This window comes from Oryza brachyantha, chromosome 2 (genome assembly GCF_000231095.2).
Source record: "Oryza brachyantha chromosome 2, ObraRS2, whole genome shotgun sequence".
Classification (NCBI taxonomy): domain Eukaryota; kingdom Viridiplantae; phylum Streptophyta; class Magnoliopsida; order Poales; family Poaceae; genus Oryza; species Oryza brachyantha.
The window spans coordinates 2,268,992-2,291,811 of NC_023164.2; the positions used below are offsets into that span (position 1 = coordinate 2,268,992).

General features: G+C 43.2%; 6 protein-coding genes across 6 annotated transcripts; 4 read left to right on the forward strand and 2 right to left on the reverse strand.

The window, feature by feature from the left end:
• Positions 1–1,580: 1,580 nt before the first annotated feature.
• LOC102719267 (polyubiquitin) lies at positions 1,581–4,084 on the reverse strand. Its single transcript, XM_006646848.2, has 2 exons — positions 3,986–4,084; positions 1,581–3,158 (listed from the first exon to the last, which is right to left on the reverse strand). Exon 2 carries the CDS (start codon positions 3,156–3,158, stop codon positions 1,785–1,787), a length of 1,374 nt encoding a protein of 457 aa, XP_006646911.1. The 5' UTR covers positions 3,986–4,084; the 3' UTR covers positions 1,581–1,784.
• Positions 4,085–11,223: 7,139 nt separating this feature from the next.
• LOC102719551 (CRIB domain-containing protein RIC10-like) lies at positions 11,224–13,096 on the forward strand. The gene is made up of 5 exons (XM_006646849.2): positions 11,224–11,292; positions 11,422–11,507; positions 11,714–11,808; positions 11,917–12,004; positions 12,698–13,096. The coding sequence occupies exons 2-5, from the start codon at positions 11,450–11,452 to the stop codon at positions 12,928–12,930; spliced, it is 474 nt and encodes a 157-aa protein (XP_006646912.1). The 5' UTR covers positions 11,224–11,292; positions 11,422–11,449; the 3' UTR covers positions 12,931–13,096.
• Positions 13,097–13,990: 894 nt separating this feature from the next.
• LOC102714809 (early nodulin-like protein 1) lies at positions 13,991–15,237 on the forward strand. Its single transcript, XM_006648276.3, has 2 exons — positions 13,991–14,368; positions 14,465–15,237. Exons 1-2 carry the CDS (start codon positions 14,179–14,181, stop codon positions 15,073–15,075), a joined length of 801 nt encoding a protein of 266 aa, XP_006648339.2. The 5' UTR covers positions 13,991–14,178; the 3' UTR covers positions 15,076–15,237.
• A 1,907-nt stretch (positions 15,238–17,144) lies between these two features.
• On the forward strand, positions 17,145–18,299 carry LOC102715091 (early nodulin-like protein 1). Its single transcript, XM_040520321.1, has 2 exons — positions 17,145–17,403; positions 17,709–18,299. The coding sequence occupies exons 1-2, from the start codon at positions 17,217–17,219 to the stop codon at positions 18,149–18,151; spliced, it is 630 nt and encodes a 209-aa protein (XP_040376255.1). The 5' UTR covers positions 17,145–17,216; the 3' UTR covers positions 18,152–18,299.
• Positions 18,300–18,547: 248 nt separating this feature from the next.
• Positions 18,548–20,437, reverse strand: LOC102719832 (40S ribosomal protein S14). The gene is made up of 6 exons (XM_006646850.2): positions 20,331–20,437; positions 19,539–19,658; positions 19,404–19,449; positions 19,226–19,311; positions 19,010–19,139; positions 18,548–18,840 (listed from the first exon to the last, which is right to left on the reverse strand). The coding sequence occupies exons 1-6, from the start codon at positions 20,331–20,333 to the stop codon at positions 18,773–18,775; spliced, it is 453 nt and encodes a 150-aa protein (XP_006646913.1). The 5' UTR covers positions 20,334–20,437; the 3' UTR covers positions 18,548–18,772.
• Positions 20,438–22,060: 1,623 nt separating this feature from the next.
• On the forward strand, positions 22,061–22,693 carry LOC102715370. The gene has a single exon (XM_006648278.2). It carries the CDS (start codon positions 22,158–22,160, stop codon positions 22,551–22,553), a length of 396 nt encoding a protein of 131 aa, XP_006648341.1. The 5' UTR covers positions 22,061–22,157; the 3' UTR covers positions 22,554–22,693.
• Positions 22,694–22,820: the final 127 nt, after the last annotated feature.

The following is a 22,820-nucleotide window of genomic DNA, read 5'->3' on the forward strand; positions in this document are numbered from 1 at the left end:
TGCGAAAAGAGAAGACTAAGTTTATATATTTTGAGACCGACAAAGTCACCAATTTTTGATAAATTACATAAACATGTGATATACAAAGGGTAATTGCGAGGTAGTGATTTCGCCAATAAGGCTCTTTTTTAAAATAGGAATTTTCATTTTTGTAAAAAAAACTAACTAATCCCTGCAAAAATCTCATAAGATATGCCCCCGCATGCACGCACACAAAATGGAATCGGGAGAAGCGTGTGACAATGTCACTGATTCCTCTGCTTTATATCTCTACCTTCTTTTAATCTTTTGGGTGCATGCTATAGCTTTTGCAATCTTGATGATGAATTGATTGGTAACATCATGGGTGGAAGAAAGAGCAAGAAAAGAACTTGATCCTTTCCTTATCTTTCCTGCCATTGCCTTGCTAAGGCAAGGTTCCAAGCTCTGAAGCTTCCTTCCCTCCTTTTGTCAGACTTTTGAATGGCCCATTTTTTTTTAATTTTTTGTTGCTGTTCAGTAATTCTTGGCGCATCACCGACAACCACTGTAACCAGCATTCACATAATCACATTCATTCATGTGGAATAAGATTGATGTACAGGTTGAGAAAAAGGAGAAGAGTGAAGTCAGGGCTTCCCGGACCGGATCTATGACACGAACCACGCTACTTTCATTGGCATTACAACACACCTTGCAATGGTTCTGTGGTTTTGGTTTTAGTTTAAAAAACTGAATTTTAAACTTTTGATAAATTTGTGTTTAGTTTTATTTGGTTTTCATCGGTCTATTGATGGGTTTGCAAAAAATATAGATATGACGAAGAGAAAACAAAAGGCTAAAAACACGTTTTTACAGACGAAAAATAATTTATAGGTAGTACTTTTATATACGTGTCTATAGTAACTTAAAAGTAAAAGTTATAAAAAAAATCATGGTAAAAAAATCATAAAATCAAGTCAACATTAAGTTTTGTAACTGTGAAATGATGTAATGCGAAATGATGTGAGCCAAAGAGAAAAGTGTCAAGTTTGAGGTGAGCCAAAGAGAAGAGTGTCAAGTTTTGACGCCCAAATTTTAAGTTTTATATGTGTAAATTATAAGCTTTCTTACTAAGAAATTTTGGGTTATCAACGGATTGTATTTTTTTTTGAGGCAAGTTATCACCGGATTGTTTAGAGACGAGAAATAAGCAACCAAACGCATGCTAATTGTCTCAGCAAGCTCAAAAGCTAATCGTCTCGAAGCACTGGTCGGGTCACTTCCCCTTCCATCTTCTGGACAATGTAGCAGTACTTATATCAATCGATCATATTTTGGGTTTTTTAACCATCAGATTAGGAAAATTCCTTCCCTAACTGTATGCTATTTCTCGATTACCATTTGTCATCACTAGATAACAGTACAGCGTAATCCTATTCGTATCTGCAATTCTGCATCGCTTACTTACACTACAGAATCATGAGGCCGAGGCCGATGGTATCAAACAATTCAACAAGGTAAGATAACCAGATACTACTATTTAATCAGAATATGCAGGATTTTAAAACTTCACTCGGATTTTTTTTACAAAAGAAAAACATGCAGAAAGGAGAAGCAAATGAGCGAACTGAACGCATAAGTTCAAATCCCACTTATTCATAACCCAAACTGCTGTGCCACAGCAACTGTTTCATAAAACCAACACATCATAGGGACTCGATGGTACGGTGAGGCAGACACAAGTAGACATCAGCACCACTAATACTTGACGAACAGAGGCACGGGACGACCAGGAACACCAGCAGCTTCACCAAGCTGGCAGATTACTGACCACCACGGAGACGGAGCACCAGGTGAAGGGTAGACTCCTTCTGGATGTTGTAGTCGGCGAGGGTACGGCCATCCTCCAGCTGCTTGCCGGCGAAGATCAGACGCTGCTGGTCTGGGGGGATCCCCTCCTTGTCCTGGATCTTGGCCTTCACATTATCAATGGTGTCCGAGCTCTCAACTTCCAAAGTGATGGTCTTCCCAGTCAATGTCTTCACAAAGATCTGCATACCACCACGGAGACGAAGCACCAGGTGGAGGGTAGACTCCTTCTGGATGTTATAGTCAGCAAGGGTCCTGCCATCCTCGAGCTGCTTGCCAGCAAAGATGAGACGCTGCTGGTCCGGGGGGATGCCTTCCTTGTCCTGGATCTTGGCCTTCACATTGTCGATGGTATCTGAGCTCTCAACCTCCAGAGTGATCGTCTTGCCTGTGAGGGTCTTGACAAAGATCTGCATACCACCACGGAGACGGAGCACCAGGTGGAGGGTGGACTCCTTCTGGATGTTATAGTCAGCAAGGGTCCTGCCATCCTCGAGCTGCTTGCCAGCAAAGATGAGACGCTGCTGGTCCGGGGGGATGCCTTCCTTGTCCTGGATCTTGGCCTTGACATTGTCGATAGTGTCAGAAGACTCCACCTCAAGGGTGATAGTCTTGCCGGTCAGAGTCTTGACGAAGATCTGCATGCCTCCCCTGAGACGGAGGACAAGGTGGAGGGTCGATTCCTTCTGGATGTTGTAGTCAGCAAGGGTCCTGCCATCCTCAAGCTGCTTGCCAGCAAAGATAAGACGCTGCTGGTCCGGAGGGATGCCCTCCTTGTCCTGGATCTTAGCCTTGACGTTGTCAATGGTGTCAGAAGATTCCACCTCGAGGGTGATGGTCTTGCCCGTCAGAGTCTTGACGAAGATCTGCATGCCACCACGGAGGCGGAGAACAAGGTGAAGGGTCGACTCCTTCTGGATGTTGTAGTCAGCCAGGGTCCTGCCATCCTCCAGCTGCTTGCCAGCGAAGATGAGACGCTGCTGATCCGGGGGGATGCCCTCCTTGTCCTGGATCTTGGCCTTGACGTTGTCAATGGTGTCAGAAGACTCCACCTCGAGGGTGATAGTCTTGCCAGTCAGAGTCTTTACGAAGATCTGCATGCCACCACGGAGGCGGAGGACAAGGTGGAGGGTTGACTCCTTTTGGATGTTGTAGTCCGCAAGGGTCCTGCCGTCCTCCAGCTGCTTGCCGGCAAAGATGAGACGCTGCTGATCCGGGGGGATGCCCTCCTTGTCCTGGATCTTAGCCTTGACGTTATCGATGGTGTCAGACGACTCCACCTCGAGGGTGATAGTCTTGCCGGTCAGTGTCTTCACAAAGATCTGCATCTGCAAGAAACAATAGCCAACGAGACAAGGTAAGGAATTATGACAAGAAAGGCAACAAACGATCAAATCAAACAGCAGATGTACTAAAAAAAATCAGTGCAAACAAATTCTGACAAAGTAATTGGAACAGCACATACATTTCCAGACAAATATTAACAGAAAACAGAACAAGATGGACTGTAACAGGAAACCACCACGAAGGATTGTAAGAATAGATTACTATGATGGATTGTTACGAGACAGCTGACAGATTTTAACATGATACCACTATGATAGATTGTAACATGATATTACTGCCTACGATCGACAATCAAATGAAAAGAGTCATTATTTACTCCGTATAAATCCGAAATCAAATCAAATGCATAAGCTACAAAATTCAACCATGTCTTAACAAAAGCATACCCTACCGATCTACATCACATGCGAACGGATTAACATAAGAACAAGCCCAGATTTGCATTAACCTACCGCACCAGGAAATAAAAATAGCGCAGAACACTAGATCTGAACATGCACAGGCCGCAACAGGGACCAGAAGACGAACACGCTACAAACCGCGCCAATCAAATCACACGGGCATGACGAGGTGAACTCCCGAACAGATCTACACCGATCCCTCCTATCAAACCATCCAATCAACCACCCCACAGCCGCCTAACCGCAGAAAAGCTTATCTCAACAATCAGATCGAACGCCCAGTCCAAAACCCTAGCCGATCTCCACGTCCCAACCATCCATCCATCAACCAGATCGAACAACACCCAACGACGCAATCAAGCAACCAGAATCCGAGGAAGGGGGGGAGGGCGGAGGCAGCATCATACCTTGAGGAGGCGAGAGGATCCGCCCCAAATCGATCGATCGATCGACGCGACGAGAGGAACGCGAGATTGGGGAATTTTTCGAGGGAAAGGGGGGAGCTGATGTGAGGAGACGATGCGAGAGGGGGTCCTATTTAAGGAGGAGGAGGTGCCGTGTGCCGTGACGGCACCGTCTGCTTGGGGACTCCGCCAGCCGTCCACGCACGCAGTTTCGCGGAAGAAGCGAGGCGAGCGAGCGGTTGGGAAATTTCCAGAAGATGCCGTTTGTCTCCGTCTGGGACGTTAGGTTGATTTTTTTTTTCTCTCTCTTTCTTTCGGTTCGTTGGTTGGTTGGTCGGTCGCCGTTAGGTTCGGGTCACGCCGTCAACCCGCTCCATCGTATTCGCTGACGTCCGTGACCCCCACCTATACTACATTTACTAGTACTCCGTATTTGTTTTCTTTTTTCCTAATATACATACACATATATATGTATGTTATGTTTTCTAAAAAAGAAATAGATTGCATGTTCACTTTTGTTGTCCAAACAAATCTTACCATCGTTGCCAAAATTTTACTAACAATATTTGGCATTGTTAAAATTTTGGCAAGGTCAAGGTACATAGGTTATGTTTAGTTTGATACCTTACTAATTTTTGGCATACTTTTGTGAGTAGAAGTTTCTGAAATTACTAAATACCAATAAGTTTGTGATGGTAAGATTTGGTTTAGTTGGCATTGTTAATATTTAGAATGTTTGATTTTGGTAACAAACTGAACAGACCTGGAGTATTCTTTTTTAGAGTAATGCTAGGTACGTAAGTATTAGGATTACACATAAAAAGGGCATGTATATGATTTATATTAGTTAGTGATGCTAATTCGACAATAAGAAGATAAAAGTATGTTTATAACAGAGTTACATATGAAATACCCCAATATTTAGTAAATTCGTGCTTGGTTCAAGGTCAAAATAGAAAGTTATTTTGGTGCATATAGAGTAGCGTATCAATAGGCAATACGGATGAATCCATGCCGAATTCCTCAAGATAATAGTATCAGCGGCATCCCGTGAAATATGAGGCCCAGTTCAGAGCACTAAGTAGAGGCCTAATATCGAGTACCAAAAAAAAACTAATGATGCTTATGCAATGATCGTATTGGAAAAACACTCACGTCGCTTCAAGAATAAAATCTTGAAGAACTAAACTGTTGATATATACTTATTATACAAGACAACTTAAACTGATTTCTAATTAAAAAACCAAAAACTATTACATATAGTTAGTATACTTTATAAATCTTTGTGCCCATAATTTTTGGGGGCTCTATGCGGTCGCCCACCTCACACGGACCCTGGACGTCCCAATAGGCTTTCAACTTCCACTCGCTACTTGCTCATATGATCTTATCCAATCTGTTCGTATAATTAAACCAGCGCTATTAGCTTAAGTCTGGTGCAGCTTTCTTTTGCTCTCTTTTGATGAAAGGCATAAAGAGAGGTTTGCATCCACTGCATTTGTATATTTGGAATTCTGGACCAATACAATGCACCTAATGCTACACTGGGGACAGCTGAACTAACCATGATATATTGATATAGTTGTTGGTTGGTGACCAGTTCTTGCCAGAATGATAGAAGGATTAATTAATAAATAAAGACAGTGCAATGACTCAAAGAAACACTGGTGATTAATGATACAATTATGTGCAATGATTCAAAAATCATGCGTGTTCCTAACGCATCACTCTTTGCAATAAACAAGTGCATGCACAATATGACTGTGCTGGGGGTCAAGAAGTAGTTTGTAGCGGCTAAGGATAAGACCAATGGAAAATGTCAGCTTTAGGTGTGGTGGTTTGTTTTATGAAATGGGCATTTTTGCAGCTGTTTTCTGACCATTTGATAGAGCAACCAAAGCTGATTTACTTAGATATTGTGTATATCAGTATATATATAGTGTTGAGCTACTATAGCACAATAGAATGCTCTGTTTGAATAAGGCTGTTCAGTTTTGAATATATTATTATTTCTCTTCACTTGTTTCACATAATCCCCTTCCAATCTCTTGTACTCATCTCCAAACAGAATCATGTGTCACCCAACTGGTGTATGAACTGCAGTATATACATTGATGTCTTCTTTTTTAATCTATTTTCTTCTATTGGCAATATAAGATCATGGGAAGGATCAGATGCCAACCAGGTGGAAATTTTAACTGAATTTGACACAAATGCAAGAACAAAAATTAGCAGATTAGGCTGGGAAGATCAGCATGAGGTAGCGCATAGAAAATCAGATATATCCACAGTTTTCAATGGTAATATAACAAGTTAAATTCAGCATTCTTTATTGTTGCAACTTGATGCTATCACTCCATGCTAGTAGTATAAAGTACTGAAATGATAAGGAAACCCATTGATGGTCACTCCTTTTTTCCAACCCCATGAGACATGTTATACACCCCACGACCCTGTTCATAAAACAAGAAACAATTCACTGTCAGAACGTAGAGAAGACCAAAGAAAACAAGCAAGACATGAATCAACTAAAAGAATCCCCAAACTTACTATCATAAACAAGCTGGAGGCGGCAAGAGCAAGGGGAATGGCAACGGAGGTGACCACATCGTAACGGCCCTTCAGGTAAGTGTGCTTGGTCAGGTTCTGGAAATACTGCTGCTGCTTAAAGAGCCTCTCGCGTGGCAAAAATGGAGCTTCTGTCATCCTGCATCATAGCCTCTCTTGTATCAGGGGTTGCTTGACTCTGGTTTTGCTGTGTGTTTGGTCCTATGTAATGGGAGTGAGCCCTAGTGCTCGTTTGTTGTACTTGAAGTGAGCTCAAGGGCTCATTTCTGAATTTTGGACGTGTACACCCTTTATGGTGTAGAGGGTGGGTTAATTCAATCCATTATCTAAAAAAATATCAATATCAAAAGAAAATTTATCTTTCCTACAGACATTTTCACATATAAAGTGATTACATACAAATTTATTACAATTGATACAATTTGACTTTTAGAACTATAGACGCTAAAAAACAGCAGAGTTCACCTTAAACTCCTTAGTGGAGTAGTAACTCACTCCTGTGTAGCCTCCTATTAATTGTTAAGTTGCTTTCATATTTTTTTACAATTTAAAGTACTGCTTTGTCTTCCAAACCCTACTGCTTTGTCTCCCAAATTCTTTATATTGTCGGTAGCTCTCTTCAAACTTGGCACCTAAGGTCTAAACACAATGTTACCATGTGAAGCAAGTCCATGAGCTGTGGAGCATAAGAAATCTGTTTTTGGATGATTTAAGCCTAACTTAGGAAAAATCACCCTGGTCGGCTAGCATACCAACATATAGACAGCATGAACTGTAATGCAGAATGACATTTTAAAACAAAGAGGTTATTAGCCATCCTTGCATAGTTACATGACTGAACATGATTCATGACCAGAAACTTATAGAGATAACACTCAGTCACTCATAGTCTTCAAATCAGAAAACCTAAAAAGGAGGTCTTTGGTAGCAAGTATGCATCAAATCATGATATGCTACTAAACAACATTCTATCCAAAAAGTCCTACAAATTCAACTATTTAAAAATTACATGACCTACAGTCACAACTCACAATATAAGAAGTTGATTTGAGCCCAAAACAGAAACAGGTTCATGATCTGTAAAGAAGACTTAAAAAAAAACAAAAATTCAACATGCGAGGGATCACTGAAAAATTTCTACGTGGTTCCGCGAACCATACTGGCATCAGGGATCAATCAAAGATCATAAACACGAACAGCGAGCTACACACAGAAGACGCGAGAAGATTAACAATGCTCCACGAATCGCGCAGGTCGCACGAGCATCAACCGCGTCACGAGCTCAAGAAAACACGAACAGATCCGCTCCATCATCAATCCCATTCCCTCCTCTCAACCATCGTCAGATCGAACGTTTCCTCGAAAATATCCATCACATCGAGCATCTACGAGGAAAAGAAAAAAAGAGAGAAACGAGGAGCGGAGCACCCCCACCTTGAGGAAGCGGCGGAGGAGATCGCCGACGAGATGGATTGGACGATCCTTGGAGCAGTTTGGGGGGGATTGGAGGATGGATGGATGAAACGAAATGGGAAGCAGGAGAGGAGAGGAGAGGGCAACGGGAAGAACACACGGCCAGCCCAAACCAAATGGAGATGGAACCTGAGACTTGGCCCATCTTGAGAATAAAATTGGGCCGATTTACCCGCAGCCCAACATCAAATTTTGGGCCAGATAACAAGGCCAGATTATATGTTATTTTTCCTGGCCCGGATTCCATCCAAAATATTTTTTATATTTTCTTTATTAAAAATTTATAAAATATATTTTTGTTTGAAAAAATCGCAGATATATACTCTCAGAGCCCAGCTAGTGGGCGAAATATATAGAACGCCCGACTAGTTGGGCGCGAAATTCGACGTGACATGCAGCGGTGGAATCCCACTAGCTAGGCTTGAGAGTATAGATCTGTGATTTTTTTCAAGCATTTGTATTGAAAAATTTTAATTAAAAAATCTTATTATTTGTTGTCCTAACCAACATGTCATTCAAGCAAACGTTCGAGCGTCTGTTGGCCCGCATAAACACTTCATATACATATATAAACTTTCTATATATATATTATAGATACATACTTCTAAGATTATATGTTATAAATTTGTTTCTACGGATAAATGTTATATACGTAAGTATATAAATGGTGCTTCTGAACGGATGAACCCTAAACCTCTGAAACCGACGTTGTCATGTAAGTGCCAACTACCAAGATCTCCAAAACAGCTAACATCCACGCCCAAAAGAGAGTAGTTTTGCTTTTCTTAAAAGGATACGCGAGCCTTAAATAACACATACATACACACACACACAAAAATGGAGTCGATCTGCCAACACAGCTGATCCGAGCCTATCAGAGATGATCACATGATGATCATGCCACGATTTGACCTGCAATTAAACGGTATTTAGATTGGTAGGTGCGAGGCATGACCGGATCCTGTCTCCATTTTACAATCTCTCAGCCAGCCAATGCATTGTGCATCCATCTCCATATCAAAACGCAGACATCTATACAGTTCTAGTTTCTGCACCTCTTCTAATCCGACAGGCAACAGCTTATCCTATGCTACATGCCTGCAACACCACTGAAGAAAAATAGGCAAAAAAAATATATATGTTGAGGAGGAAAGGGCTTAGCTGTCCTGTTTTTGTCTGACAAGAAACAATGCATCTCTATCTGTAGCTTGCATACATCAATGAGCTCATGCATATGTAGCATATATATTGTTTTATATGGATCATAATGGAGGTTTCTTTTTTGTGTTGAAAAGTTCAGAAATGAGGTGTTCAGTGCTGTGATAGTGCTAGCAATACATCAGTAAGCAAATCAGAGAGAAGTGACGAAGCTTGGCATATTACAGGTGGAGGACACCTGTTATTTCTGCTTGATGAAATGGCAACTTGATTTTTTTTATAAAAAAGGAAATGTTGATGAAGATGAGTACCAGGTTAATTCTGTAGCAGAATGATAGTGGTCCCGAATTTTAATTTCTTTTTTGTTTTTTAATTAGTCTGCAAGTGATGTTATTATCTATTACACCTCCAGCCACAAACGGGTATTTAATATCAAAATGGCAAGACAAGCAACCTCTAGGGATTGGTCTCTGATTTTGCACTTGCTGATTGGTGGAAAATTTCATCGTATGCATAGACCCTAGAAGATAAACAAAACTTGTTCATACTGCAGAATTAAGTCATCAGGATCAGGAACGGATATTGAGAGAAAAATTCAAATCCATTTGTGAGTCAAGGCCTTGTTTAGTTCCTAAATTTTTTTTCAAAAACATCACATCGAATTTTTACACCTAAATAAAGCATTAAACATAGATGAACCAAAAAACTAATTGCACAGTTATGTAAGAAATCTTGAGACGGATCTTTTGAGCCTAATTAGTTCATGATTAGACATAAGTGCTACAGTAACAAACATGTGTTAATGACGGATTAATTAGGCTCAAAAGATTCGTCTCGCGGTTTCTAGGCTAGCCGTGAAATTCGTTTTTCATTCGTGTCCGAAAACCCCTTCCGATATCTGGTCAAATATTTGACGTGACACTTCTCCCAAAAATTTTCTCAATCTAAACACCACCTAAATGGAATGGGACAGACACCATTCACAAAGTGTAGGACATACGTTTCTTTGAGCCAGAGAGTAGGCATTGAAGAACCATTTCATACTAGTTCCATTTTGAAATGTCTCCATATGTTCTCTTGCTTTATTAACTACCACATCCATCCTATAATAATTTTATTTTTTGATTTTTGTGTTTCATCGTTTGACCATTTGTCTTATTTGAAAATTTTGTAAGAAAACTTAAAAGAAATTAGTCATGCATAAAATATTATTTATGTTTTACCATCTAGTAACAATAAAACTATTAATCGTAAAAATATTTAAATAAGACGAATAGTCAATATATTGTATCTAAAAATTAAAAAATGATCTTAATATAGGACAGAGGTAGTAATAATCTCCGGCAAAACAATAGGCAAGTAATGACAAAATCCACAGTTTTGCTTAATCCAATACAAAGATAAATGATTTAATGATATTTAAATGAGGAGATGAGTTGCATCTTGGTCCCTGGTTTCTGGTTGCATGATTTACTGCCATAACAATACCACCTAAAAACAACAGTCCAATGCAATGCTCTTTAAAAGTGCTAGGACCATACTATACATCTGATATGTACCATTTCATCTATTACAGAGTTGACCAGCCTATTGGCCTGCAATCTTTCAATAATATCCCTACCTATTTGAGCTGCAAAGTTTGTTGCTTATTTGTTTACATGACAAGTTAGGTGCAAGTACAAAAAACTTGAAGCTTGACAGTTAAAATTTATAGGATCATCAGCCTCTTAAGAAAATTATGCAGAAAAAATATAATATTCTCAATGTCAGTTCCCATTGTATGGAAAACAAAATCTAAGTACAGCTAGAACAGTGCAACTGTGCAAGTTGGTATTTGTCATCAAGGCCTCAATGTCCCTCAAGAGAACTGAAATATAAAATGGAAAATGAAGGAGAAGGTGCAACCAACTAACTTGTGGCCGTATTTAAGCAGTTGTTATGATACCCTCACAGAAGATTTAGCTCCTTCTTTGCCTCTACAACATCTCTTTCTTCTTCATCATCTCTTTCTTCTTCTTCAGACTGAACTTGGTCTGAAGATTCAGAAACAAAGTGTGTTTTTCAGAGCTTTGCTAGTTGTAACCGAGACACTATAGCTTCGGAGTTTGGAGGTAAGCCGCTGTGCTTTTGTTTAGCCGCTTGTAATTCAAATATATGAGTTTGGTGCTACAATGATCTCTCTGTAGCATCAAAGCTAATTTTGTTCTTCACATTCGTAATGAAAATTGTCATTCATGTAGGATCTTTCGCTTGTGGAGAAACTCGCAAATGGCGATAAAGATGAAGGGAATCTTCAAAGGGCTCAAAATAATCTCTCAAATGTTCGGTAATATTCCCATCTTTGTTTATTCTTTCTCTACCTATGCATTTTTACATTACTTGTGTTTTGTGATACGGTTTCTGAATCCAGATTCAGATTCAAGCAAATGCAGTAAAGGCACAATAAGATAGTACTGTGATGCAGCTGTGAGAAATTACAGAAACTGATTAATGCACAACTATAAGTCTATAATAACACGTTTTTTTTTTCAGTACACAAGGAGCATGAGTTGGAAATTGGGTTCCCTACAGATGTAAAGCATGTGGCTCACATAGGTTTGGGCACAAGTGACACATCTCCAAGCTGGGTAAACATATCATAACAGATCATTTCCATTATGATAAATTTCTTTTTATAAATTCTTCTATTCTAGTATCGCTCATGATTGAAAATGTACATTTTTTTTCACTTTTAGATGAACGAGTTCACTGGAGCAGACGATGTATCAACTGGTTCTCTGAGCACAACGGCACAGTCAAGGCAAACTTCTTGGGCCTCTTTAGGTATTTACTGTTTAGTTTCCTCTCACCCCTCTGTGTTTTTTATCAAACAAATATTCAGTGAAAACAAAATATATAATGGCATAATCAAACAATATTATGAAAATTATGAAGTTTCATTGGTGCTTTCAAATATGCAACTTGAGCCATGCCTGATATAGAACGTCACAATCATACATATACTCTAATTGGTGTTGAATCTGCGCAACTAATCATTCATGGATATAAAAGTTGAGATCTTCTTGATCTATTTTTTAAGAATAGTTTGTAAGGACTAGTACTTCAGTAGTGCACAGCACTACACCAATTTTCTTTTAGGTTGCTTGCATGTTTACAAGGTGCAATGAACAGGGTTATAGGAAAGCATCAGACATGTTATCCAAACAAACATTCTATGGCAACTCTCCGGTGCATTTTACTGATAGTATTATACTATCGAAAAAGGATATTTTTGTACTTTGTTGATTACTTGATTAGCAGTATTTTGTAATTTTGTTTTTTTCAATAAAAATCACAATAAAAAGACGATATTACCCCTTTAATTTTCTACTACACCTAACATTGTTGGTAGTACAATTTAATCACAGTCGTCCGATAAAAATAGATCAACGGTATAATTAAATTCTACTGTCAATAAAATGCACCGGAGTCGGCCTCAACATTCCTTGGTGACCAGAAATATTTTTCTGTCTGCAGACTTTGAACAGCCAAGAAGCATGCTGCCCATTGAGATCTTGCCAGAGAAATCTGGCCAGGAGGCACCCTCCTGCCCTGACATCCCAAGAGGCCCAAGGAAGGCGAGAAGGAAGAAGACCAGAACTTCATCTCCTACCTCATCTGCAAGATCATCATCCTCAAGATCAAGAACCTCATTTGCAACTGCGTACGACGCCTTCAGCGAGTCACAAAGAGGGTTTCGGGTTGCTTGAAAAACTACAAATTATGTTTTTATCCACTATGAACTGTACATTATGTGTCGGTTTAGGAAGAGAATTGATTGTGAATTGTTTGATTCTTTTCTTTCTTTATTTCTTTCTTTTACAGTAAAGAAGTAGTTGGCAATGCAAAGGGAAATGGATTAGCTTAATGTTTGAAGTTGTGTGCATCCCAAAACTTATATTTATGACTAATTCTTCAGATTCTTTGAATGATTGGATTGCAGAGGTTAGACTTCAGTGATACTATAAGATTTTCCCTATTACAGCTTGTGGCCCCACAAAAAATAGGCTTACTGACATTTTTCAATCACATATCACTATAAGCAAGCTTGATTCACATCATTTTTGAAATATATATATACAGCTGTGAGGGGCTAATAATGCCATTGATAACCACTTGTATGGACCAAGAACAATTCGTCTTAACCTTTTTTTCACGCCAAGTTGCCAAGACAAACGTGCAATTGACATGATGATATGTTTCATCATGTCTTAGCACTTTGTTCAAGGACTGTCATAATGTGTTACAGAGCTGTTCTAATCATATAAAGAACACCTGGAAATATGATCAAAGTTTACCTCTTGTGATTATGCACTGCACTCTGTTTTTCCTTGCATTTAGGCAAAGCATAACCTGAGCATCATGGACAAGAGCCTTTTGCTACCTATGAAACCTAAAAAAAAGGAGAACTTTTGGGAGCAAATTAATCCCATTGTCATCTTCACTTAACTATTCAGCTCCTTGCGTTGATCAGCTTAACCCTACCGTGAGTGCAGTGCTAAGAGCCCCAAGTCGTCGCTCGGCGTTGACCGACGTATAACGCCGCGCCACGTGTACTAATTAACCACATGAGAGTAACAAGACAATGCCATCACTATTCACTGACATTTCTTTTTTTCCATGGACCATGGACTGGTTGACAAGCTATGAATATTCCAGTGTCACCAGGCAAAGTCTTCAGCTCTGCTGTGAATGTCAGGTAAGGCAACATACTGCAAACCATGGCAAGAACACAAGATGGAAGTAAAGGTGAGGTGTCATATGCTTTGGAAGTGTAGCTCAAGGTGTCCATGGAAAGCAAAGTACCCCCACAGCTTGTAAAGTTGCAGCCATGGAGGCCTACAAATACCCAGCTTGACTTCTTCTCATCCAGCACCAAGAAGTGAAGATTAACTTTTACTGCTAATTAATTACCTAGCTAGGTAGAAACTAGCTGGTTAATTTTGCAGCGGTGATCAATGGCGAAGGGCAGTGGCTGCAGCCATGGCCTTGGGCTTGGGCTTGCTTGCTTTGCTCTTGTGGTGGCAATGGCTGGAGCTACTCAGTTCCAGGTCGGCGGCGCCAATGGCTGGAGCGTCCCCGGCGCCAGTGCGGAGTCGTACAACGACTGGGCGGAGAAGACGAGGTTCCAGGTCGGAGACACGCTAGGTGAGTTCGAGTTCTTGATGGCAAAAAACTGATCTTGTTGAAGCTTCGAGGTGGCGTGATCATGGCGGATTAATGGGGTGTGTGTGTGCGCGCTAGTGTTCGTATACCCGAAGGACAAGGACTCGGTGCTGCTGGTGGAGCCGGCGGACTACAACGCCTGCAACACGTCGTCGTACGTGAAGAAGTTCGCCGACGGCGACACGGCGTTCACGCTCGACCGCTCCGGCGCCTTCTTCTTCATCAGCGGCGTCGACGCCAACTGCCGCGCCAACGAGAAGCTCATCGTCATGGTGCTCGCCAGCCGCAACGGCACCGCGCCGTCGCCGGCTGGCTCCGCGCCCTCCCCGCCGCCGACGTCCCCCGCACCCGCCAGCCCACCGCCGCCGTCGTCGTCTCCCTCGCCTCCCCCAGCTTCACCGCCCTCGTCAGGTGCCGGCGGCGCTACTGCTCCCGCTCCCGCCGCTCCACCGACGACGACGCCGCCGCCGGCGTCGTCACCTCCCCCAGCCGCGACCCCAAAGTCGGCGCCTGCACCACCGGCATCGTCACCGCCGGCGCCGCCGACCGCGAACGCCCCGAGCCCGCAGGGAACCGCGACGGTGAACCCGAGCGCCACGTCGCCGCCCCCCGCCGCGAACGGCGCCGGGCGCGCCGTGGCGGCGTCAGGCCTCGCAGGCATCATTGGATGCGCCGTGCTCGCTCTCTGATCGAGGTGCAATTAATGCAGTAGTGAGGTGTTGCACTTGCAGCTACATTATTGGGGGAGGGAGATGATCGATTTGTATACGACGCGTGAGTGCGTGTGTGTATGTATATCGTGTGTTTGTATTCGTTTTCCGGTGAATGATGAAGAACGAAATGATCGAGCAGTTGTGCCAAAATTTGATCGGTTCAAAACCAAAATTAGAAACATTTTTGTTTGAAATCAATCAGGTGACTTGTGAGCCGTGGTGCGTCGTGGCGTGAGCGACGCGGGGCGGAACAGTTGGGCCAGCGCGGTTGTACTTTCCGGCCAACTTTGGCCCAACTACCTAGGTTGTTCGTTTGAAAAAAAAAAAACATCGCATCGGATATATAGATACACATTTAAACTATTAAATATAGTTTAATTATAATAATTTCGTAAGAAACTGTGAGACGAATCTCTAATTTTTATTGTTTATTGTTGTCGACCTGTCACCACTTGCATTTGTGACAGGCGCAGAAAGGTGGCCGATGGTGTATCTAGCTATTACCAACACGTATTAGCCGGCACTGATCGAAATCTAGTATCAATGGGGGTATTAGCTGGTACTAGTATTATATTTGGTACCTATCATGTATTATACTATTTTAGAATGAGAAAATAAAGCCCCAAATTATAATAGGGCAACTCTATGTCTTGTATTTCAGTAAAAATGTGTATTTCACGTACGTACGATTAATTTCGCTTCTCAACTGACTGGACCAGTAGTGGGCGACAGTGATAGGCAGATGGCGAGGTGGTGTTGGTGGTGAGGGTGAGGGAGATTGTGGAATTACAAGGGGCCGTCAACTGCGCGAAGCGTCGGATAAATGAAAGATGGTTATGCCGAGAAATGTTTTGCTGGTGACTTAGGAAATAAGAGAGAGGAAGGAAGGAAGTGGGATGGGGAGGAGGTCGGTTAAGCAAGGTTTGCTTGTGCCAATGAGCTAAAGTGTGGAGCGCAGATCAGGAAGGGAAGGCGACGGTGGTGACATCCGTGGTACATGCGTGAATGGGTAGTGAAGAGAGATAAGAGGTACTCCCTTCAAACCTAAGATTTAGGCTCAAAGCTTGGCCCAAGCTATTTCTCTACCGACTCTCTTATCTCAAATAATCACAATCATTATTCATTTAATTTCTCATGCTTACACTTCATAACCAGTTATAACATTTCACGATTTAATCCATGTACTTTCTTAATTTCAGTGACCAACTCTAAAATTATCTATATTTTGGGACAAAGTAATAGATAAGAGTACGTATGAATCTCAATACAATTTTTATCCTAGAAAATGACTAAAATTTATGGTATTTTTAGATAATTAAAGGGCATGCACGAGTCTCGAAAAAAAGATGTATTTAAAATTGCTTTTGCTTGTCACCCATATTTTTCCTTTTACTTATGTTTATAAGCCAAATTTAAATTTTTAGCCTTAAATTTAGAGTTGATTTTGATGTTTTTTCACCAAAGTTTATTTTTCAGTATTGATTTTTAGATCGCTAAGAACACGCATATAAAAGTTTCATTCGTAAATTATTTTCTGTTTGTAAATCGACGTTTGACTTTTCTATGAAAACGAAAACAATCTACCGATTTGTCTTACCAAACAGGCATTCTATGTACTCTCCGACAAGTGACATTGGCTAGCTGTCAGGCACGGTACGTGTGCCCCTGTGTGAGTCAAGAATCATATTCCAGTAAAAACCAGCTAGAGTATTATTCCATCCAATCCAACTTTCCAAGTGCATGCAAGCAATCGGCAGGCAAAGCATCGATTCGAAAGGCGACGCCGTCGACGCGATCACTGGACATACATACATACATCTGCACATCGATCACCAAAAGCGACAGCGAGAGAGAGAGAGAGAGAGAGGCTAGCTACACCTGCACATGCGACTGCATGCACGCACGCGCGAGCTACGTAGCTTCAGCCGACTACCGAAAGCAAGGCACCCCACCCCCTACAGCTTGTAAAGCCTCTCGCGTCACGCCTACAAATACCTGAAGAACACCCTGACCAAAGTTCAGGCATCTGCCATAGAACACAAGAAGATAGCAAGAATTAACACACGTACAGCTAGAGCAAGTACGAGAGTTTTAATTAGTTTTTTCTTGTGGCGACAATGGCGAGCCGCAGCTGTGTCGTCGCCGGCGCATGGTGCTTCGTTCTGCTGCACGCCGTCGCCATGGGCGCCGCCGCGACGCAGTACAAGGTCGGCGGCGACGGCGGCTGGGGCGTGCCCGGCGCCGGCGCCGAGTCGTACAACACCTGGGCCGAGAAGACCAGCTTCCAGATCGGCGACCAGCTCTGTAAGTAGAGTAGCATGAATTTTTTTTTTCATTAAATAAACATTTTACATATTTTTCAAAAATAAAGCATTGTAAGGATTTTGCTGCGGCACCAACAGATTGTTGCGTGAAAGTATTATATTGCAATGTTAGGTAGAATGGTGCAACCAAATGATACATATTTTGAAAACAAGTTTTGCAAGATTTTTTTAAAAAATATAAATGTTAAATATGTGCCTTTAATAAAAAAAACTACTGCTTTAAGATTCGTTCTTTTTTTCTATCGTAAGGAGCTGAACATTTTTGCATGCATGCATGGACGTTAGTGTTCGTGTACCCGAAGGACAAGGACTCGGTGCTGCTGGTGGAGCCGGCGGACTACAACGCCTGCAACACGGCGTCGTACGACAAGAAGTTCGCCGACGGCAGCACGACCGTCACGCTCGACCGCGCCGGCGCCTTCTTCTTCATCAGCGGCGTCGATGCCAACTGCCGCGCCAACGAGAAGCTCATCGTCATGGTCGCCAACACCACGGCAGCCCCGCCACCGTCGTCGTCCTCCTCGTCGCCGCCGTCTTCTCCCTCGAGCGGCGCCGCCGGCGGTGCTCCAGCAGCCGGGCAGGCGCCGCCGAATGCTCCGGCCACCCCGGCTGCCAGCGGCGGCGGGGCGGCTGGCGCCGGTGCAAATAGCGGCGCTGGACTCACGGTGGCCGGCGCGCTCGCCGGCACGGTGGTGGCCTCCATTGCATACGTCGCGCTTGCTATCTGAGCGACTTTAGTTTGACACACGATGAGACGGGACTTTGCAAGTGAAGATGCTGCTGTTTATTATTTAGAAAGTGGACGCTTCTGTTTGTTTATTGGAAATTGTAAAGGCCATGTATTGTACTGGTTTTCCCTATTCTTCGTCTGTATTTCTGGCAAATCTTCATAAAAGAATGATTCTTAAACATTATCAGTAGCTCGTGTTTGCATAGCGTCAGATGGAAAAGAACAAAGATATCATTATTATAAGTCAAATAATGATAAACACACGAAACACCACTAGCTTTGGATGCTTGATTTTAAAATTTCAGGGAGAATGAAATGACCTAATTAGAGGCTTCAATTCGGGTTTCCAGTATATTAATAGCCAAAGGCTACATTCAGATCGTTGGAACAAACTCATAAAACAGTCCAACCATATTATAAGAAACCACGAAGGTATATTGATTGGGTTTGCTAAGCACGAAAACTGGAAACTTCCTTGACCAAAACAGTGCGGCTGGATTAACTGACAGCCAACAATTCAGGACACTGAGCAAAACTAAATCTCTCTTCGGGAACCTTGCAGCTACAAGACTATCCAAAGATGAGATATTCCATGGCAACAACATGGCTGATAATACATCTACAGCCTCCTTCCTCTCCTACCTCCCTTTCTGCGGGTGCTGTCAGTGGGAACTGGGGTCACATCCTCTGCACAAGAATCACACATACAATTATCACAATGCCTAAAGAGGATTATATGAATCAACAGTACCAACTGTGTGCACCGCAAAGACGAAAAAAAAATAAATATGGAACAGCATTTCTATATTCTTCGATTGATTCAGTATCAGTGGGGTGTCTGAAACTCAGAATTTACCAATGCGACCAATCTTCATCCCAGATCGAGCAAGAGCCCTGAGAGCAGATTGAGCACCAGGTCCAGGTGTCTTTGTCTTGTTGCCTCCAGTGGCACGGAGCTTAATGTGCAACGCAGTAATGCCAAGCTCCTGGAAATGCAAGGACATTATATTATTTAGAACTCCACATAACTGCAAATAAACAGTGTCCAAGAACCGTCCATTTGCACACAAACCTTGCAACGCTGTGCAACATCCTGAGAAGCAAGCATAGCTGCATATGGTGATGACTCATCACGATCAGCTTTGACCTTCATGCCACCTGCAAGAATTCAGGTGGTTAGCAATTTTAATCTAGGGTTAATTATAGCAATTGTTGCTAGAGAACCAACTGAAATAATCTACAAACCATACCAGTAATGCGAACAAGCGTTTCCCTTCCAGACAAGTCAGTGACGTGCTGTAAACAGAGGAAAACACTGGTCAGAAACTTAATATGCAGTTAGACTGACGACTGCAGGATATATAACTAACAAAAACAATGCTTACAATGAAGGTGTCATTGAAGGATGCGAAGATGTGAGCAACCCCAAACACATACTCTCCTTCACGGACAGTGGGTCCAAGAGTTACATTCTCCTCCTTAGGCTCCCTGGTCTTCCTCTTCGACTGCCAAGATGAACCACATTTAGCTAGGAAGTGAGACAAAGAAACAACTACAGCTACACGACCATTACCGTTACCATTTATATATGACAAATTGTGTAAATGTTAATTTCACGCCATTCACTCCCATGCTGCCATGCTGTAGTCCAGTGGTAACTAACAAGTTAGCAATCCTTGCCTAAGCAAAGAACTGAGCATGATACAAATTCACCCAGCAATCTAAGAATTTTTCCTGCCCACATCATCAAGTAAGCAATACGAAACCTTCCTACACCATCCATATGGCCACTGCAAACGCGTATAAGCAGACTCGAATTGAATCCCATAGTGACTGAATCACAATCCTCCAAAATTAGAACTCCAAATCGATTAAATGCCCTTGCAACAAATTAATTCAACTCTTAAAAAACCTATCACATTCCAGAATCCCAGAATTCGTACCAGTATGAGGTCTCAGGTCTCCATCCTAACAAGCTAGACACAACAAACCAAAATCGCAAGGCTCTAGTCCACTCCAAACATCACAACCCCACATCAATCGGGTGCCCGCACCTGAAGCTATCGCACATCATCTCGCCAGAGCTAACCTAGCATCATCAGAGCTGCGACCAAATCCGCAATCCGGGGCAGCAACCGGACACCCAAGAGATCAAACCAGGGAGCCCTTAGCCCTACCATGGTGGGACGACGCGGTGGAGATCGAGTCGAGAGCCGGTTCCCTCCTGGCTCCTGCCGCCTGAGATCGCGAGCTCGCCGCCGCCGGAAACACGAGAGGAGGAGCGAAGGGCGGAGCGGCGAGCCGAGCTTATATATGTGTGCGGCGGCGCGGGGCTAGGGTTTACCGCGGAAGCAGCGGCGGCCAACCTCCCACTGCAAGTGGGGCCCGGATGGTATGGGCCAAGATTGAATGGACAGTAAATTGACGGCCCAATACCAGCCCATGTTGTGTGAACATTCAATGGCGTGTATGGGCTCAAATGCACATGAGAATGGGCCGGGCCAGCGAGGTGATAGGCTGGACTAGCTAGTAATTCAATTTTTGAAATTTAATTTACAAATAAATTTGGTTAGATTTTTTTACTAGTCTTTTTATGGATTCATTCATGAAAAAGAGAGTTCTATAATAAAAGTGGTGACTGATGAAGAGACTATACAATCAAATTTTAAAATTGAAAATTAGCCTCCCCTTATATATAATAAAAAAATAAAAAAAAAACTGGATTCCTACACAAATATTACGTACACGTGAGTGGGCTCTCAGCCTCTCAATGAGAATCTGGTAAGACCAAAAGATTTTATGCTAGTCTTTTATCTCTCTGAGCATGTATCTCTAGTAGATAATTTAGTTAGAAGGTGCATGTGTTTATAGTGGTGTTTTTAATGTGCGTGTTTCGTGTGATGGAAAAACGGAGCCAAGCACCCATAAGTGCACACATAAATAGTCACTCTCGTCTCACTATCACTGTGAGCATATATGTAGTAGTAGAAAACAAAATTCACGTGCTCCGTTCTTCTTTTCGGTCTGCCATCACGTCGCCGTCCAATGGCCGAGCCGTCGCCGATCGGCGTTCCTACACAAATATTACACACGTGAGTGGGCTCTCCGCCTCTGGTAAGACCAAAAGATTTTTTTTTTTGAAAACTAGACCAAAAGATTTTATTCTAGTCTTTATCTCTCTGAGCATATCTCTCTAGTAGAGAATTTAGCTAGAGGGTGTGTTTATAGCGGTGTTTTTAATGTGCGTGTTTCGTGTGATTAAAAAAAAACGGAGCCAAGCACCCATAAGTGCACACATAAATAGTCACTCTCGTCTCACAATCACTGTGAGTAGTAGTAGAAAACAAAATGCTCTTATGGTGTACTACACGAGTACGTCGCCTTCGTATGTCTGCCCGGCAGTCCACGGCATTGCACCGCGGCCGTTGCTAACGCTTCCCTACATACATACCTAGGCTGCCGGCCGGAGCAAACCTCCACCGGGCGCCGGACACGTCGCCCGCCGTCGCCGTCGCCGTCGCCCCCGCGCGTCGCGGCGCTCATTAAAACCGAAAAGGCGCCGCCAGCCAACGAACTTGGCTGGACCGACGCCGGTCGACCGTGCGCGCGCCGCGTCGGCGCCGTCGCGCCCGCATTAAACTCCTTCGTTGAACGCTCGCGTGTCCGATCCGCTGCTGCGCACGCGCACGCGCACGGCCGGACGGCACCAGCCGGTGCCTGCGACGCGTACGTGTCGTGTTCACGTACGTGCGCGCCGCCGGTGCCGCACAGGTGTGTGATCCGTATCTCACCGGAGCGTATGAGACATATCATATCATGCAGCTGCCTGGTTGGTGGTGCCTGCTAGCTAGCTCGTGGTATAAATATACGTCTCTGGATAGTACACAGTACACAGTATACTTGAGCCCACAAAAATCACAAGCTCTCGATCTCGAAGTGTCTCTCGACTCTCAGTAGCCATTCGTGTGCAATTTGCAAGTTTGGGATTTGTGTCATTGTGTGTCATGGCGAAGGCGCAGGCGGCGGCGAGGATCATGACGGAGGTGGCGCCGCCGCAGCTGGTTTCGGTGATGCGGCGGAGGAAGCAGGTGGCGAGGAGCCTCGACACGATCGCCGAGGACGACAGGGAGCTGATGCACGGCGGCGACGGCAAGAAGCAGGCGGCAGCTACCTGCGGCTCGGCGAGCAACTTCGCGACGTCGCCGTTGGCCTTCGAGCGACAGACACCGCCGGCGCCGGCGGCGAGCGGGCTCATGAGGGAGCTCAGCAAGTGGTTCTCCCGCAACGACGCCCACGGCCAGGAGGAGTGGCCGGAGAGAAACCGCGAAGGTCACCGGCGAGCCAGATATGCACAGCAGGTGCACGTACATGGGGGAGCCGCGGGATTCAATTCAAGATGAGATGTACCCAAACCGACTTACCAATATGCTTAGCTTTATGATGTGTTTAAGTCTTAAAGCAATTTTGTCTGCTCGAACATGAGATTATAATTATAAAGGAATATATACACTCGTAATGGGTTGTGTTGATTGCGATTTCACCAGTTGTCATAGCTTCCGATTTCACTATTTCAGTTGTCATAGCTTCGTAGAAGCTTGCCTTTTTCGCTTTTACTTATTTATAAACCAAAATTTCAATATTCAACATTAGTGTTGATTTTGGAGGCT

Coding starts and splice junctions, on each gene's coding strand:
- LOC102719267 (XM_006646848.2), bottom strand. CDS start 3,158: ATGCAGATCTTTGTGAAGACACTGACCGGCAAGACTATCACCCTCGAG.
- LOC102719832 (XM_006646850.2), bottom strand. Junction 19,312..19,403: donor AACGCTTGTTCGCATTACTG/GTATGGTTTGTA, acceptor GAATTCTTGCAG/GTGGCATGAAGGTCAAAGCT. Junction 18,841..19,009: donor GATGAAGATTGGTCGCATTG/GTAAATTCTGAG, acceptor ATTCTTGTGCAG/AGGATGTGACCCCAGTTCCC.
- LOC102714809 (XM_006648276.3), top strand. CDS start 14,179: ATGGCGAAGGGCAGTGGCTGCAGCCATGGCCTTGGGCTTGGGCTTGCT. Junction 14,369..14,464: donor CCAGGTCGGAGACACGCTAG/GTGAGTTCGAGT, acceptor TGTGCGCGCTAG/TGTTCGTATACCCGAAGGAC.
- LOC102715091 (XM_040520321.1), top strand. CDS start 17,217: ATGGCGAGCCGCAGCTGTGTCGTCGCCGGCGCATGGTGCTTCGTTCTG. Junction 17,404..17,708: donor CCAGATCGGCGACCAGCTCT/GTAAGTAGAGTA, acceptor CATGGACGTTAG/TGTTCGTGTACCCGAAGGAC.
- LOC102719551 (XM_006646849.2), top strand. CDS start 11,450: ATGGCGATAAAGATGAAGGGAATCTTCAAAGGGCTCAAAATAATCTCT. Junction 11,508..11,713: donor AATAATCTCTCAAATGTTCG/GTAATATTCCCA, acceptor TTTTTTTTTCAG/TACACAAGGAGCATGAGTTG. Junction 12,005..12,697: donor AACTTCTTGGGCCTCTTTAG/GTATTTACTGTT, acceptor TTCTGTCTGCAG/ACTTTGAACAGCCAAGAAGC.
- LOC102715370 (XM_006648278.2), top strand. CDS start 22,158: ATGGCGAAGGCGCAGGCGGCGGCGAGGATCATGACGGAGGTGGCGCCG.